Here is a 19710-nt window from a genome sequence, read left to right on the forward strand (position 1 = left end):
GGCCGCAGGGACTGGGATTTATTTTACACGTTTGACTGTGTTTCTAACTAGCGCATTATGGACTCCTTACCATCTTAGGTCAGACATTCACTTAGCACCTGTTTTTGGGAAGATGGCTCTGTTTTCTCCCATAATCTGTTACATGTCTGGTGGTTCTGCCGCTCTTCTGAAGTCTTTTTTTGAGTTTAACTTGAGGTAACACCAAGGCAATTTGCATTTCATAGCATTTTACTAAAGGTAAAGCCTCAGGGTATGACATTTGAGACAAGAAAACAAAGGAAACAGTATAACAGTTCATCTCGACCCAGATTACCAGTATGCTCAAAGGATGAAAACCCCAGATTTCCCATTTTCCAAATGATTTTTAAAGACGTCTTTGATGTTCATATGTTTTAAAAAAAATCCCTCTCATTTTCTTTTATAATAGTCAAAGCGTTTGCATTACACACGTATGGTGAGAATTTCCTGTGTTGTGTTTCCGGAAACATTTTAGAAGTGACTTGACTGCTTCTTGTTCATACTATGCATTCACCAATAGAAGATTCAAGAACTGCCCGAATATATCATTTTTCTTTTCTTTTTTTTTCTGTTAAGTTTCTTCATACATAACTTTTGAATTCTTTAGCTTCCAGCTCGGCTCCGTGAACCAACACAACACCATTCTTCTTGAGTAAGCACAAATTGTGCTTTGCCAGCGTCGACACTGGAACATTCCTTATGGCAGGTATGTGAGGCTCAAGTCATCGCATTTTTAAAAATGAAATTAGCCAGAAAGGGTGTCTCATGGACATGGCTAATATCAGGGCGGTGCTTTTAGGGAAAAAAGTGGATGTTTTTAGGCTTTCCAGGTATCAGCACTTTCCAGTTCTGATTCTTCACCTGTAACTTAGAAATGATTTTTTTGGAGCTTTTCCAGCAGGTTTAAAGAGTGGCTTCTGACAGGGATAGCTCTAAACTCTAATGCGAACTGATAAATTATGAACAACGTAACGCTGGTACAGAAGTAACTAGAAAATGCCACATATTAAGGACAATGCTTACAAGTGTTCTTTTAACACTTGTTAAAGTGTTGAGGTTGTGACACCGCAAATCACCTAGATTAATAGTTTGGCACATTGGACTGTTTGTTAGTGACAATACTCTTCGAGAGGATGCTAATGTTAATGCCAAGTCTCCCAATTTTAAATTGTTTTAGCCTACAATGCCCAGAAGCAAGTAAGTTTTGGTAGGAGAAAGTGTAATGTTGTTGCAAAAAAAAAATGGTTGTGTATATATCATAATTTAATGTATGGTGAAGTGAATCCAGGTCACTGAAGTATTACCCATGCATTGGTTGGGGAACCCCCTTCCCCAGCCTAGGTCCAGAAGGCTCCTGTGTTCCCTTACCTATAAAATCTCTACAAAGCTGCAAGCAGCCAGATAGTTCTTCGGCAGAGAACACATTGAGATGAATAGAAGGGCACATTTCCAAGTCCTTTTGTGGGGGTGATCAAGTATGCTGGGTAAAAGACACTGGGCCTAGCCAAGCTTTCATTGGCTTTCTGACTTAGATACATACCCGCTTTTATACCTCGAGACAAATAACATTATTAACGGATCTTAAGTTTTCTCACCTACTTAATGGGACTCCTATTATCTTGTGGGTTTTGTCGAGAAAAGCAACACAAGCATCTGTTACGTAAGCCCATAGAACACAACGTGATGCCACTTGATTTCTTCTTACCCCAAATGCCTAAGCTTCTTTGCTGAATTAGGAAATAAATTGTAAATCCACTTTCCTGAGACAGGACTGGTAAAGGAGAAGAGTTAACAGATAATCTCGCTAAAGAATAAATTACACCACGTAAAGCTGTTGCTATTGGCTGGAGTTCTGAATACGATATTCTCATTCTCCTGTTTCATTGGCAAGATGATTGGGCTACCAAATGAAAGAACTTCTTGGAGTCTCTCTCCCTGTGTTGCTTTTAAGAACTTCACCTCCCGGGTTTGTTTTTTGAGTCATCATTGGACCTCTCCTTTACCACAGCTTCTCAGATCAATCCATGGAATTTGATTTCCAGCATTTTAGGAGTAATCTGCCTTTCCTTGATGGCTACTACGGGGATTTTGCTGAAACATTGTAAGTTTTCTTTTTTTTTTTATTAATTTTTTAAATGTTTAATTTTTTTGAGAGAGAGAGAGGGGGAGCGAGTGTGAGTGGGGGAGGGGCAGAGAGAGAGCGGGGGAGACACAGAATCCGAAGCAGGCTCCAGGCATTGAGCTGTCAGCACAGAGCCTGACGTGGGGCTGGAACTCACCAGCCATGAGATCATGACCTGAGCCGAAGTCGGATGCTTAACTGACTGAGCCACCCAGGCGCCCTGAAAAATTGTAAGTTTTTCTAGACAAGTTTTTATAAAGACCACAACTGTGATGAAACATTTAACTAAAAGGCTTCATTTTTTAAATTTTATTAATAATTTTATTTATTCATTGTATTAATGTGTAATATGTCATTATTTCATAAACTTGCATCTAAAGAAGTAAATGTCTAATCGTTTCTTACAGTGCTTACTAAACAAAGTATTCAGCCAACAATGTCTCCAGGACTAACCACAGAAATCCAGAAAGGTAGGTTTCATACTTTGGAAAACCTTAGTGTTGGTAGAGGATAGAATAAGCAGTTTCTTGTTTTTCTCACACAGAACATGATGTACACTTAGTAATACGAGTTTGCCTGATAATTGTAGGATAGTCACATTTCATTATTCTCTAATGTAAAAACTGTTAAATTACACTGAACGTGCATACTTTACCTATTTAAGCAATAAGGAACATATTAGCCTAAATGACATTTTTTTTCCCTATTTAAGTGCCCATGTTATATTAGTGCTGTAACAAATCAAAACTAGATTACAGTAAATACTACAGTTAATCCTAATCGCCTGCCGGTTTGCTCATAACCCATACTTTTACATCTCTTTGACTTTGCTTCTGCTTCTTACCTGACTCACAATAGAGTGCACATGTTTCTGCAATTTTAGTCCCTACTTATCCAGGGAAAGCCAGCTCAAAGTCCAATTTTTTAGGTATTTTTTCCAAACGCTCTCCAAACTGTCTCACCATCTTCTGTGATCATGTAACACTTAATTTACCTTTTTTTTCTTCCCTTAGCATTTTTGCATCCCTAATGAGATTCTGACATATCACGTTGTGTAAGGTGAAAGTATGGGAGAAATTGATCTGATACACACATATGTTGCAATATGTTACTACCATAACATTAAGTAGTACCTCTATCATGTCACATAATTACCATTTCTTTTTTTGTGGCGAAAACATTCAAGATCTACTTTTTTTTTTTTTTAGCAACTTACAAGTATATAATACAGTATTTCTAACTATGACCTTAACTCTGTGCATTAGATCCCCCGGACTTATTCACCTTCTAACTGGAAGTTTGTCCCCTTTGACCAACATCTCTCCATTTACCCCACTCTCCAGCTCCTGGGAACCACTACCTTTCTACCCTACCTACACTTGGGCACCACTCATTTGAAAAAGATTTGAGTGCCTACCCTGTGTCTTGACTTTCATCACCGAGGATAGCAAACGTTCAAGACGCTATCACTGTCCAACTGTAGGAGTAGACTTCAAGCTAATTGTTTCATTTATCTTTATTTTGAAAATAAGATATCCCAAACACTGGAATTTTCTCCCAATGTGCCATATTCTTTTCTGACTCAGGAAATAGTTTCCCTTAAATACCTCTTTCATCTAGTTCACACAGCGGAGCTCAATTATGAGTCACATCCTCGAAAGCTCTTCTAGTCACCCTGCAATTTACACTCTGCTACCCAATATTCTAACATACTTACTTATTCTCTTGCATACTTACCTAAGTTATCATGAAATATAATTGACAAATGATTGGAAATGACAGAGTTCCGACTCTATCTCTAGAATATAATCGCTTTTAGGAAAAAAGGTTAAGTCTGACTTGTTTGCATTAATGTCCCCTGAACTAAGGTACGCATAGTAGATTCTCGAAGAAGATTTGTGGGAAATGGTGCATAAGTAACAAGTGATTTTTGGGTGGGTAAATAGCATTGAAAAAATTGAATGTCATCACGTATGTTTTGGTTTTTTTTTTCTCCTAGAAGCTGACTGTTGTTTTTGCCAAGAAAAGTGGATTGGGAACCAATGCAACTGCTACTTCTTTTCTACTGAATTAAAAACTTGGGAAGAGAGTCGTGATTTCTGTGCTTCTCAGAATTCCAGTCTACTTCAGATTCAAAACACAGATGAATTGGCATGTATTTAATTCTGGTTTCCTACATTTTTTTTTGATGTATGAAAATATGCTAAGTAAGCGGTATACTTAGATTTATCTTTAAGTGGGTAGTAAATGGATGGTTATATTTGAACTAATGACTTAAATCATTCGCGACACCTTGAAACAATCATTATAAAACCTACATAAAATTGATTTATATCATAGGAATAAATATCAAGTTAGAGTACAGATAAAGTACAAGGAACTTTTTGGAGAGAATTCAAAGAACAAATAAAGGCCATTATTTTTATGCAAAGACTAATAAAACAAGTTTGTAAGTTTTAGTTTGTAAATTGAATTTATAATTTCTTTTGTAATATATGTCTTTTGTCATCATTCCAAGATATAATGTGCAATAAGTACGGAAAGTATGATCAAAAAATTATTCAATTTAAGAAAAGGTGAAAAACTTCTCAAGCTGCGTGAAGAATCTGTTCCGAATATAAGTTGAGTCAAGTATATCTATGAAATTTGCTTCTGAAGATACTGTTGATGTGGGATTGAATTTGATTGTAATCTTCTGTGAAGGAGGTGTTCCAGGAAAACTCTAACTTTTTTTCTAACGTTTTTTATTCTTTTGAGAAGGAATATTTAATGGTATTTGTTTATCGATCACAAATGAATGGGCCTGATAAGGAAGAAAATATGAGGCAAGTGCCTATACTTTTTAAACTGGACATTAAGAATGATCTCAGTTTGTGTGATTAGAAGTCTCAATCTGATGCTGCCACTTTGTTAAAAGTACATTATTCCCAGAGTAGATTCAGATTAGATTAATGTGTTTGTCTCTGTTTCCAATCAGCATTTTATGAGGTCCAGTACAAGCTTTTACTGGATTGGGCTCCGTTACAGTGAAAAACATCGTGCCTGGTTGTGGGAAAACAACTCCAACGTCTCCCAAGATCTGTAAGTTTCTGGCAGTCAAGGTCTTTTCAGTTCTTTGTGCATTTATCTGTAGATGTCACCAGAGAATGTGACATTCGGGAACACTGTAGCAAGGATAACCTGTCTAAGGCATGCAAATACAGAAAAGAGAGGAGATATAACAGAACGTGAATTTTAGCTCCATCTAGAACATTCAAATTTATGCTCAAATGTCATGAGGTTAGTGTATTTGTGACCATGAAACAGCTTTCAACATTTTTCTTTTTTTCTGCCTTGTGTAAGCATTCGGATGTGTATGTGCATCTACAGGTGTTCACATTCACAGAGCTGTCCAGGGAAAATAGTATATCTATTATTTTCTATTCTCTTATTAAGCCCGATAGTCTCAGCATCCTCCCATATTTCAAATATCCTGAGCTTATTTTCTGTATATTTGTAAGCTTTGGATCTCATTTTCATTCATAAGCATGGGTTTTGCAGCGTCAGACAGTGACAAATTTTATGCTTGGATTTGTTTTCCTGGACTACATTAGCCGGTACATCTCTAAACAAAATAGAAGCAAAGTATATTGTATATCAAAACCATTAATAACAACAGCAGAAAGAGAAAATCTTTGACCTCAATGCTGTTGATTATAGGGACAACAGTTTTTGTAATATTGCACTCTGGAATCGTGAAAACGGGGCTTCTGAGTAAAAAATTGGGCTCATTATGTTAATATCACATTCAAGTGCTTTTAAAAGTTCTGTCATTTAATTAAAAACACTACTCCTGAATATTATTCCCTTATCTAATATGTTAACATTTTATTTTTTGTTACAGATTGCCATTAATTCAAAATTTAAGTGCAAAGAAATGTGTACTGTATAGCCCAGATCGAAGTGCTTTGGATGAACCCTGTGGAAGTACATATCGTTTTATATGTAAGCAACAGCTGAGGCGCCCGGGTGGCTCAGTCGGTTGAGCCTCCGACTTCGGCTCAGGTCATGATCTTGCCGTTTGTGAGTTTGAGCCCCGTGTCAGGCTCTGTGCTGACAGCCCAGAGCCTGGAGCCTGCTTCAAATTCTGTGTCTCCCTCTCTCTCTGCCCCTCCCCTACTCATGCTCTCTCTCTCTCTCTCTCTCTGTCAAAAATAAATAAACATTAAAAAAATTGTACATGTAAGCAACAGCCTATTTAGGTGTTTCTTGGAGTGGAAGGGGTGGGTAATGAAGGTTCAGCAGTACTAAGTATATGACTTTACCTCTTGTATTGTTGCTAATTATCTGCCTTAGGGATCTGTAAAATGTTTCAAATTATGTCTTATGACACAATTTTCATATATTTGAAATCCTGTGTTTTAACACTGATGAAATTCCCTACGACCCAGCAATTGCACTACTCGGTTCTTATCCAAGGGATACAGGTTTCGAAGGGACTGTTTCGAAGGGACACGTGCACCCCAATGTTTAGAGCAGGGCTGTAGACAATAGCCCAAGTATGGAAAGAGCCCAAATGTCCATTGACAGGTGAATGGATAAAGAAGATGTGGTATATATGCCCAGTGGAGTATTACTCAGCAGTCAAAAAGAATGAAATCTTGCCATTTGCGATGATGTGGATGGAACTAGAAGGTATTTTGCTAAGCGAAATTAGTCAGTCAGAGAAAGACAAATATCATATGGCTTCATTCATATGAGGAATTTAAGATACAAAATGGATGAACATAAGGGAAGGGAAGGAAAAATAATATAAAACAAGGAGGGGGACAAATCATAAGAGACTCTTAAATACAGAGGACAAACAGGCTTGCTGGAGAGATTGGATGGGGGGGATGGGCTAAATGGGCAAGGGGCGTTACGGAAAACACTTGCTGGGATGAGCACTGGGTGTTGTATACAGGGGATGAATCACTGGAATCTACTCCTGAAATCATTATTGCACTATATGCTAACTAACTTGGATGTAAATTTAAAAATAAATAAATAATAAAATGGATGAAATTTGTGCACCTATACCTGAAATTATAAAGCATCAAGGTCTAGAAAAGAATATTTTGATTTAATGCATATGTTCAATATTACATGTAATATATTTTTATGTGTATATTCCTGTAAATTTTCTCTGTAGAAATTCAAATAAAATAATTCATGTCAAATGATACGTATCACTGTCATTTCAGTTCTTTGTAAGGCACACTGAATTGGAAAGTCCTATCTTCACCTTACTTTTCTGGAACTTAGTTCTTTCTGGATAGCTCTATATCTATTTGTTTTAATTTAGAGCTTAGAGCGTCATATGACATCTTTCTCATGTGTATCATCCGACTTCAGAAGGGAACATATTTGTGTTTCTTCTCTTGATGGTCTTGAGCTCTGCAGAACAATTTTGAATCTTTGTCCAAATAAGATTTCCCTATTTGGGAATCTCTGGCTTTTAGATTTTGCAAGGGTAAATGGAATCTAAGCCCTGATCACATACATTTGCAATACTTATTTTTTCACTCTACAATCTCTCTTGCCTTAGGCTTATCCATCAGTAAAAGGTCACTCAGGTGTACACTGAAGATATTAATCTTTAATAAATCCCAAACCTTTTCCCTAAAAGTTGTGTCAAATATTGAACAATTCCCTTTCTCTGTGGGGGAGGAACAAACCACTTAACTGTGGGGATTCTGAGTGTGTCAAAGAAGGGGTGAGAACATAATAAGGCCACGTATCTATGACCTGGATGGGGTTTTCCTAACCTCACACATATAAAAAGCCAATTCTCTTTTGTAAAACTCTTGTATGTACATCTTAAAAATTTTATATTGACGTGTCTCTTTGCTTTCTATTTCTATATTTCAATTGAATTATAATAAGAACCTCAAGTTGATTTTTAATAAAGAGGAAGAGAAAGGGGCCTTGTGTGTTTTAGTTCTTAAAATATAAATATAATAAGACAACCAGGTGAACTTTTCACATTCTCATATGAAGATTAGGAGAAGTATGACTAAGTTTTATCATGAAAAAGACACGATGATATAAATCAAACGTGTAACTTGGACTAGGAGAACACACATTGCCCTCTCTGGGTATTTAAAATGTTTGGGCTTTTTTGTCCATGTAAATTCAAAAAATTCAATTACATTAACAATAGCATAGATAAGCTAATAATGAAAATCACTAGTTTTCTGTCCCAATATCCCACCTTCCTCTCCTCCTCCCATAAGGCAATTTTCCTCTGGGTTTTTTGTTTGCTTTTCTACTTAGAGTGGTTTTCTCTGTAGTGAAGCAAGGATAGTCTACTTTTTATAATTTTGTCCAGGATGAATCTGTGAGGTGCCTAGAGCTCAATTTGCCTTTTTACTGAGAACTCACATATATTCATTATGATCTCAAGCACAATGAGGAAACAGAAGGTGCTAAATACGATGGATGGGATCTAATTTCAGAGAGTAATCTATGTCAAGAATTGTCTCTATCGAGATGGGAAAATTCCTGTAGCCTCCCAATTATAGCTCAGGTGTTCTTTTCAAACCCCATATCATTTTCGGGCCTTATGATAGAAAGGAGAGTGCTAGTCCCCCACAGTAGTCTATCTTTCTCCTAGCATCATCCTATCATATTGGTGACACTGAGTCTATGACCGTCAGGCACACACTTTATCTATCTATCATCTATATCTATCTATCTATCTATCACCTATCTATCATCATCATCTAGCTATCTATTTTTACTTTAGAGAGAAAAAGAGAGGACAAATAGGGGAGAGGGGCAGAGAGAGAGAGAGAGAGGGAGAATCTTAAGCAGGTTTCCCGCTCAGCTCAGAGCACAATGCGGGGCTTCATCCCAAGACGCTGGGATTATGACCCGAGCCAAAATCAAGAGTCGGACGCTCAGCTGACTGAGCCACCCAGTTGCCCCAACCACATTTCATTTTTACTATTCTTCCTCCCACTTGTACCTGCAGGCTGCTTTCCTTCATCCTGAAAATATCTTTGTCATCACTGGGATAGGAAAGACTTCTTTTATGTAAAGGTCTTTCTACCAAACATCTCTTTTCCCTCCTAACATGTAATTTCTGATATATTTGGGAGGGGGGAGGGAGACACATTATTTTACTTTTGTTCTCTGTTTGTTTTTTTTTTTTTGTTATGAAGTGGGCTAATGCACATGGATGGACCTAGCTGAATAAATATCTCAGGGTTGAATGTAAAACTAATGACAGAGGGCGAGGAAATGTTCAAAACAAAACCCCACAAAATAACAATATAATATGCCAAGAGTCAGCTTATCCTTCCTTAATTTTATCCTGGTACCTAGGTGTATTACCCTCAATATGTGTAATACATGTTACATATTGTTGCATATCAAATTACGGTAGATTAAGAAACTTGAAATAGCATACGTTTGTATGTCATAGTATCTATGGGTCAGGAGCTGGGCCTGGCTTAGTCCTTAGTTCAGTGCTTCACAAGGCTGGAATCAAGGTCTTGGCCAGGCTGCATTCTTATCTGAAACTCAGAGTCCTTTTCCAAGTTTATTCAAGCTGGTGGCAGAATTCAGTTCTTTTCGGTTGTAGGACTTAGGACTTAGACCCTCACCCCCCAGTGGCTGCCCCCTCCATAGACAGTCACTCCGGGAATGCTTACTTCTTCAGCCCAGAAGGTGCCCACTCCTCTCTCTTTCTCACCTCTGGAGTCTTTTTTTTTTTTTAAGTATTCAACTAATTAAGTCGGGTGTACCTACAATATTCTCTTTTGACTAACTAAAAATTGACTAATTTGTAACCTTAATCACACCTGAAAAATAGCCAAATCTTGCCATTTAGTGTAACCTAATCACAGAGCAACCCCCCATCACCTTCATAAATCCCACTGAACTCGAGGGCAGGGGACTGTATAGACATACACCAGGTCATGGGAATTTGAGAGTCATCTGTCTACCATACGAACGTCCCCTAAAATATACATTGTAAGTGCTGCTACATAGTTTATTGCATTTAAACATTACCTTTTGATTCCTGGTGAGATAACCAGGAATCGAATTCATAAAAGTGAGGACAAATAATACTTTTTAAAAAATTTTTTCCAATACATTAATTCTTAATTCCTCCATTACTGACATTTAAGTTACCTATTAAAGACGGAGTTTTTGTATAGCTGGCTTGAGACAGTTCTTTGCTTATCTTCAGAGATACTTAAGAGTTGGTGGTTTTTCGTTTGTTTTGTTTCGTTTGAAATGGGCTCCACGTGGGGTCTGTACTCAGAACCCTGAGATCAAGACCTGAGCTGAGATCAAAGGTTGGATGTTTGACCCACTGAGATGCCCAGGTGCCCCTAAAAGTTGGTTTTTGACTCTTGGCCATGATTAGGGCAGTGAGTTAGCTACCTAACTAAACAACTAAGTTAGTTAACAGAAAAACTAACAGAAAAAAACTTACGGTAAGTTTTTTTAAAGTTCAAACTTCCTGTGTAGCACCTAGAACCAATTTGTTTATTTATAACTTATACTTGAGATAATTGGTTAGATATCCTGTCTCCGCTATGTAAGCAGACTCTGCAGTAAACTTCTGCCTGAGCTCTCCTAAAACCAAGTTTTGTCACATAAATACCAGCACAAATATCAGCAGTTTCATTTGGGTATGAATCATACCTTTGTGGAAGTAAGAACACTGGGGAGTTTGGTCCTGCATGTTTTTTTCGTCCCAAATTCTTACTTGAATTCCCTCCTGTTGTATTATATCATTTGCCCTTTTTTTTTTTTTAATTTTTTTTTCAACGTTTATTTATTTTTTGGGACAGAGAGAGACAGAGCATGAATGGGGGAGGGGCAGAGAGAGAGGGAGACACAGAATCGGAAACAGGCTCCAGGCTCTGAGCCATCAGCCCAGAGCCTGACGCGGGGCTCGAACTCACGGACCGCGAGATCGTGACCTGGCTGAAGTCGGATGCTTAACCGACTGCGCCACCCAGGCGCCCCTCATTTGCCCTTTTTTAAAGCCTTCTATGGGTATGCTAATTGAAGCCTTATGATTTCTTTCAGTTACCTAAAGCTTTGGAATATCTAAATCCCCGTTTTCATTTCCACAATTTTAGGCCTTTTGAATTTTTTCTCTTCATATCTTAGTGCCGGGGTTAGAATGCTTTCTCTGAAGAACTGGATCGTAAATATTTCCAACTTTGTGGACCAGTCTCTGTGGAACTATTCAAGTCTGCCATCGTGGTGCAAAAGAAGGCATTGATAATACATAAATGAATGGTTTGGCTGTGTTACAAAAGAACTTCATTTCCAAAAACAGATGGTGGGAGAAATTTGGTCTAACAGGCCATAGATTGCAAACCCTTACCAAAGTGTCCAAAAGGAGAATATGCAGGCACCAATCCTACTTTCCTTCTTGCCTTGTCACATCTTATTAGTCGTAAATGTACTTATAAAATTTGCCGTATAGAACCAGTTGTGTCTTGGGGTGCTTGGGTGGCTCAGTTGGCTAAGCATCCCACTCGTGATTTCGGCTCAGGTCACGATCTCACGGTTTGTGAGCTCAAGCCTCACATGGGGCTCTGTGCTGACAGTGCAGAGCCTGCTTGGGATTCTCTCTCTCTCTCTCTCTCTCTCTTTTTCTCCCTCTCTTTCTTCCCTGCCCACACTTGTGCGCTCTCTCTCTCAGAGTAAAATGAATACACTTAAAGAAAACAGTTGTGTCTGATATTATGCGTTCATTTTAAAAGGTGAAAATCCACAAAGTATGTGTGTTAGCCAAACTACAAGGTATCTGCCATTGATACTCAGCTTCTGGTGTACTTGCTTTTACATAATTTCCTTCCACACTGTACCAGGGTTGATCTGGGTCACCAGTGGAATACAGCAGAAATGAAAATACGCCACTTCTAAGGCTAGATCATATAAGATAGTATGGCTTCTTCTCTTCTCTCTCCCCTATCACTTGATCTGGGGGAAGCCAGCTACTGTATGATGAGAAACTCTGCTGATAGGACCATGTGACAAGGAACTGAAGCCTCTCATGGACAGCCAGCAAGCAAGTGAAGTCCAACTGCAAGTAATGAGACCTCTTCTTCTTTAACAGCCTCTGACTCTCCAGCCCTAGACAAGCCTTCAGAGGACACAGGCCCAGACAGCCTCTTGATGGAAACCTCATGAGACACCATGAGCCAGATTCGTTCTTCTGGGTTGTTCAAAGATTCCTAACCCTCAGAAATTGTGTGATATAATACCTGTTTATTTCTAAGCTACAAAGTGTTGGGATAATGCATTACGTGGCAATAGATGATTCAGATTTTGGCACTCAGAAGAGAGGAACTACCATAAAGAAAAAAAAAAAAATAAGCTGAGTGCTTGAACCATGGCAGTGGATAGAAGCTGGAAGGTCTAGGGGCGCCTGGGTGGCGCAGTCGGTTAAGCGTCCGACTTCACCCAGGTCACGATCTCGCGGTCCGTGAGTTCGAGCCCCGCGTCGGGCTCTGGGCTGACGGCTCGGAGCCTGGAGCCTGTTTCCGATTCTGTGTCTCCCTCTCTCTCTGCCCCTCCCCCGTTCATGCTCTGTCTCTCTCTGTCCCAAAAATAAATAAAAAACGTTGAAAAAAAAATTAAAAAAAAAAAAAAAGAAGCTGGAAGGTCTAGAAAGACTGAAGGCTTCTACTGAAGCCTTATAGGGACATGAGAAACATGTTAGAAAAAGGAGATGATGATGACTGCCAGGCTACCCTACCGTCATTGTTCTCACTGAAGCTGGATTATGCTGGGTGTCATCAGCACTCTGAAATAGGCTACACAGAATCCGGTCATTTGGGTGGCCCCGGGAAAAGTTAGGGCATTTAGACACTCAGTCTACCCCCTCCCTCCCACAGGGAAAAATGAGAACTGGGAGTTTCCTCCTGATTGAATAGACTTGAACCAGGGGTAAACATTATGACAAGAGGGCGTCTCAGTTTTTCCTGCTGGCTTCCAAGTGGGTAGTTTTGCATTCACCCTGGCTGCATAAAACCTCTCAGTTTTTGCCTGTGAATTGTTATTGAATTGGTGTGTTTGTGGTTGGAAGTAGGGTCTGGGATTTCCTATTTTGCCATCTTACTGATGTCATGTGGTTAATTTTTTCCCCTAGAAGTATAAATAAAAATAAGCATATTATAGATTTATAATTTACATGCATATATATATATATATATATGGCCTTAAGTGATGTAAAATAGAGATTAATTCACTCTACCTCTAACGTATATCTAAATCAGATTTGAATTACACTCAAATGCAGTTTAACTGGATTTAAATGGACACAAATATCACCCTGTGTGAGTGTAAGATTCATCTCACGACTGGGAGAGGGATTGCCATTGTAAAAACAGTGCCATAAAACAGCTTCTTATCGCACTAGCTAGGGCTTTTAATATTCTCTAATTACCTGCTGAGGTTTTCTGAACAATATTCTTCGAGATGCTTCTAGCTCCTACAAAACCTATGTTGCAGGGGCGCCCGGAGGCTCACTCGGTTGATCGGCCGACCTCCGCTCAGGTCATGATCTCAAGGCTTGTGAGTTCGTGCTCGCGGCTTGTGAGTTCGAGCCCCACGTCGGGCTCTGTGCTGACAGCTCAGAGCCTGGAACCTGCTTCGGATTCTTTGTCTCTCTTTCTCTCTCTCTCTGCCCCTCCCCTGCTCATACTCTGTCTCTCAAAAGTCAACATTAAATAAATAAGTAAATAAAACCTATGTTGTAAAATCCAGCGTGCTTGCTACTCTTTCTCTGTACATTTTTACCTGACCTTGCATTAAAGTTGTTAGAGTTACATTTTTCAGCCATTATGGGCTAAAAGAGCCTTTAAAACAGCAAATTGGGGCGCCTGTGTGCCTCGGTCGGTTCAGCAGCCGCCTCTCAACTCTGGCCCAGGCCATGATCCCTGGGTGGTGGGATTGAGCCCCACGTAGGGCTCTGCATTGCCTTTGGAGCCTGCTTGGGATTTTTCTCTCTCCCTCTCTGCCCCTCCCCCACCCTCACACATGCACTCTCTCTCTAAAAAACAGAAACAAAACAGACAAAAACATTAAATAAATGACACAGAGGGACCGCGAGAGAGCCAATGCGTACATGGAGAACTTAGCGACTTCAGGTTAACATTTTAGAATTGCTTATTCACTGAAAACTTAGGAGTCTCTGTGCAGGCTGTTACTGGATGAGAATATGAGGTGCATTTTTTTTTTTTAATTTTTTTCAACGTTTATTTTTGGGACAGAGAGAGACAGAGCATGAACGGGGGAGGAGCAGAGAGAGAGGGAGACACAGAATCGGAAACAGGCTCCAGGCTCTGAGCCATCAGCCCAGAGGCCGACGCGGGGCTCGAACTCCCGGACCCGAGATCGTGACCTGAGCTGAAGTCGGACGCTTAACCGACTGCGCCACCCAGGCGCCCCATGAGGTGCATTTTAGAGGAAGGATCTAAAAGAAAGGGTGCTTTCATAAACACACTGGCTAAGCCTCCAGTTTCATACTGCAAGGACACTGCCTGATTTCAAACACCCCCATCCCTCCCACAGATACATAAAATCAATAAGAAAAGCCAATGCAACCACGCAAGACCCATGCCCTTTCAGCATTGGATGGTTCTGAGCACCACCACTTTCAAATCAGCTGTACCTAGAGAAAAGAAATTTAGCAGGGCTCTTTCTCCAGCCTACTACTCAATGCAAATGGTGCAGCGCCCGGGGGATTCGTCCTTAAAATGTTCTATGAAAAAGACAACAGAAGACGTCGATGAAGCACAGACATCATCAATCCAGGAAGATTAAACTGCACTCATAAATTCCGGGGCACTTCACGTAGTTTGGGACTTGGTCGTTCATAGGGGGTTTGGAACGTAAGACATGTGAGAAACTTGGAAAAACACTTTTTTTTTTCCTGTTGAGAGAAAGAGAATAAAGAAGAGGCGATGCCTCTTAGAGATGTGACTGAAAGTAAAAAAGAAGAAGAAGAAGAATTCTGAGGATTTAAGGATCCCAAAGAAAGAAGAAAAAAGACCTGCCTTTGCCTGCCCCTCCCCACCGCACTTTGCACGTCGACGTCCAAAAACGAAACTGCACAGAAAAGCACAGAGTGGACAGAAGAGGGAGCTCTCTAACTAGAAACCTTGATCATTAAATGAATAAAAATGGAAAAAAAAAAGAACCCCCAAAAAACAAAAAACAAAAAAAACAAAACCCAAAAACAGACTACATCTACATGAAACCTCTTTAACAATTCAAGGATGTGATTAAAGGATTGTTTTTTTTGTTTTGTTTTGTTTTTTTTGTTTTTTACCTACAAAGTCAATCTCTGAAAAAAGAAAACAACCACAAAACTGATAAAAATGGTAGTGCCACCCTGCACATTAACTACAATATCCTCACGCGGTCATAAAAGAGAACAGAAATACCAAAAAAAAAAAAAAAAAAAAAGGGTGAAATGAAGCAGAAGTCGATGAAACTCAGAAAAGCAGTAGGTTGCCCAAAGTAAAGTGATGAACAGAGATTTACAAGGCAAACGGAAGCAATAAGAACGCAGGTGCTGTGAACCTTGCTCAGAGGTCTGAACAGAGGCAAAGAATCACCTCTAAAGAGGATACCGTGAGGCCAAAAAAAACCACTTTCTAGTCTTAAAGGATACCTGCTACTCTGAAGATTGAACAGTTATGAGTCTATTCAGTAACGGTGACTATATCATATAAAAATGACAATAGATGCAAGAAGAAATAGTAGCACATTGATAGAAGGTGATTTTAACAGGCCGCCCTTAATATAAGGCAGCAAATTTGAACACAAAAATAAGTTAAGCTACAGTTGCTCTAAATGATCCAGTGTGCTACTCTTTCTCTGCACGTTTTTACCTGACCCTGCGTTAGGATTGTTACACTTGCGCTTTTTCAGCTATTATGGGCTACGGTTGTTTGTTAAAACAGCAAATTGGGGCGCCTGGGTGACTCAGTCGGTTAAGCGCCAGACTCTAAATCAGTATGGTAGATATTTTAGATATGCATTGACTACTAAATAGTGACAGTACAAAATATGCCTTATTTTTAACTGCATTTGAAACCTCCACAAATATTGGATATCTAACATTTGGAAAAAGTAGAAATGTATGGATACTTTCTTATCTGGATGAAGTACATACATATATTTATGCATGTGTATGTATATATGTACATGTACATATGTATATGTACATGTGTTTGTGAGGATTCTAAAGGTTTTACTTTGCAGAAAAAGTCCTAAGGTATTTCATTGGAATTATCTGCACTCCTTATTAACATTGTTCTGGTGGTATAGCCAATGTACCTAGGCTAAAAACTATAGGTAGAAAGATATATGATATATATATACACACACACACACACACACACACACACAAATATTTAGATGCTTTAAATAATATATGTTTAATAATATATAATATATATTATTTAATATATATTAATTAATTTAATGTATATTAATTAATATATTGTATATATTATATATTTAATATTAAATATCTATAATATAAATATATATTTAATATCAAATATCTATAATATAAATATATATTTAATAATAAATGTATATAATATATATTTAATAATAAATGTATATAATATAAATATATATATTTAGATTGCTCTAAATATATAATATAATTTTATTATTAAATATATATAATATAATTTTATTATTAAATATATATTTATATTATAGATATTTATTATAAAAATATATAATATATACAATATATTAATTGATATATTAAATTAATTAATATACATTAAAGAATATATATTATATATAAATATATACTTATATTTATATATATTTAGAGCAATCTAAATATATATATTCATATTATATATATTTAGAGAAATCTAAATATATATATATAAACTCTCTGTATTTGCACATGTATGATAATATACCTAAGTAATATGAGAAAATTGATGATAAACCTAACTCCTCTAATAATAAGAAATAAAAATAAGTTAACAGGTTGGGAGTTAATATGCAAAAATAAACAACATTCCTTTACACAAATAAAACCAGTAAGAAGACATGATGAATGAAAAACCCTATTTACACTAATGACAAATAAGATGAAATATTTGGGAATAATTTAACAAGGACTATTCAAAAATCTATACAAAAAAATGTAAAACATTCCTGGGAGACAAAAAATATACTTTAAAAAGGTAAGGGCACCTATTTTGGGTTAAGATCTTTTCTTTTCTTTTTTAGTTTTTAATGTTTACTTATTTTTGAGAGAGAGAGAGAGACGGAGAGAGAGAGAGAGAGAGCATGACCAGGGGAGGGGCAGAGAGAGAGGGAGACACAGAATCCAAAGCAGGATCCAGGTTCTGTGTTGACGCGGGGCTGGAACTCACAAGCCATGAGATCATGACCTGAGCCGAAGTGGGATGCTCCACTGACTCACCAGGTACCCCTAGGATCTTTTCTTAAATTGATTTATAAATTTGAAGTGATCCAAATAAGGATCCAATGACTGGTGGATCTGGGCAAGTGGACACTGAAGTTCATATGGAAAAATAAACAGGAAATGCAAATAGCTATAAGGAAATGCTAGACCTACTAATTATTGAAACATGCCTCAAAAGCCTCCCATTAAAATAGTGTGGTTGGAAATGACACACAAAGAGATCAAAAGAATAGAACCCAGAAATAGTCACAACTACATATAGAAATTTAGATTATGAGAAAGGTAGTGTTCTGAAATAGGATAGATGTTGGTGAAAAACCAACATTACGATCAACAAAGTTCTAGTATAGAAAAAGCATGCTCTTAACATGGGCATCACTCTTCACGACCGTGAACTTCTGGTTATGTGAGTCTACATTCTAACAACATTGAGTTATTTAGGGGGAAAAGCCAATATCAAGTATTTTTCATAGGAACAATTGAATATAAATGACTTATATATTATAAATCAGTTTTATGTGAAAGAAACCCAGGCCTCTTCCAGCCCCTTGCTCCTCCATTAATTCAGTATTGGCATATTTATTGACTGTGGAGACTCTCGTGAGATCTTCTGTTTTCCCACACACATCCACAAAGTTATATATGCAGCTAGAACTCACTCAGAGTACAGCCTTCACTAGCATTAAGAGAAGTGTATATTTCCAAAAAAGTAGTTTTATTAGTGACAATGGTAAAGTAGTTCAGATTTAAAGGTTCTAGGGGCTTAGACAAAGCCGAATTTGAATTCTTACTTGAATTCCTATTATATTTGAGGCCTCAAGCAAATGATTTTATTTTCAAAGCCTTAATTTTCTCATCGACACAATGGGACTATCCACTTGGTGAATTTGCTGAGAAATAATGAAAACATTTTGCATTCTTTAGAATGCATTCAAATAACTACAACAAACAATGAATGGCAACAAAAACTTAAAAGAAACTGAAACAAATTAAATCTATGTCAAATTAGTAGTACTATTGTACAGAAAAAAGAAATATAAGTGACTAAAATACACTGGTTTCTTACTGTTTTTTTTTTATGTAAAACCAGTGTATTCTATAGAAAAAAAAACATTTGCAAGCAGTCAAAAACAGTATGTGGCAGTCTTTTCAGTTATCATATTGGTAAAGACATTTTGAAATTATTTTATGCATGATGTAGAAAAAAGTAAATAAGCAATTGCATTGGTATCACAAGAATTCAGTGTACAAAAAAGATCCAACTAGAAAAATAAAAGTATTTAGGATTAAAAGCCCATCATTTTAAACTTGAATTGAAATACAGAAGTATGGCCTTTAAAATGACACATGTATTTCTTAGTGAGATACACCAAAAGTTATAGAAACAATGGCCTTCCAGTCTAATAAACACCACCAGTCTCTACATTACCATTTCAAATATTAACGGTTATTAATGGCAACCAGGATTCCTTGGAGAAGTAAGTAACTTCAGACAGAGCAGGAAGCATTACACACACACACACACACACACACACACACACACACACACCCCATTAGGATAATTTGTTGTGCCAGATCACAAAAGAAGCTATAAAACAAAACTTAGATGGAAATAGTGTGTAAAGGACTCAGGAATCAACTCAAAGGTGTTTCCACTGGCAATTTTAAATTTTGAAATGATAATGACAGGTTTAAACAGAAATATGGTAATGATTGCTATAGATGGAAAAAAAATCAAATGTCAAAGATTGCTTGAATTTATAATTTTATGTGAAAAATTATGGTCACAATGAAAGATTATCAGAGACAAAACTGATTAGCCTGAAAATTCAGAAAATTTAGTAAAAACCAAACATTTATTCTGCCTTCTGTTTGTGAATTTCATTTCAAAGAATTTGAAGAGTTCACAAACGAAGTTTTGGGGGGACAATCCCACCCAGTAAATGCAGAAAGAATGATAGGACTAGAAAACTTCCATTTTCCAAACCTTAATAATATAATGGATCTAGGCAGGAAGCATCAATTGATTTTAAAACCATTAGGGGAAATTTTGATGAGGAAACTTCTATTACAAGGACCAGGCTGATGGCATCTGAATCCA

At 37.5% G+C, this 19710-nt stretch overlaps 1 protein-coding gene across 1 annotated transcript; it reads left to right on the forward strand.

The window, feature by feature from the left end:
* The first annotated feature begins 489 nt into the window (after nucleotides 1-489).
* Nucleotides 490-6683, forward strand: KLRD1 (killer cell lectin like receptor D1). Its single transcript, XM_047868471.1, has 6 exons — nucleotides 490-724; nucleotides 2027-2119; nucleotides 2548-2610; nucleotides 4140-4291; nucleotides 5118-5221; nucleotides 6024-6683. The coding sequence occupies exons 1-6, from the start codon at nucleotides 718-720 to the stop codon at nucleotides 6163-6165; spliced, it is 561 nt and encodes a 186-aa protein (XP_047724427.1). The 5' UTR covers nucleotides 490-717; the 3' UTR covers nucleotides 6166-6683.
* Nucleotides 6684-19710: the final 13027 nt, after the last annotated feature.

Source organism: Prionailurus viverrinus, chromosome B4 (genome assembly GCF_022837055.1).
Source record: "Prionailurus viverrinus isolate Anna chromosome B4, UM_Priviv_1.0, whole genome shotgun sequence".
Classification (NCBI taxonomy): domain Eukaryota; kingdom Metazoa; phylum Chordata; class Mammalia; order Carnivora; family Felidae; genus Prionailurus; species Prionailurus viverrinus.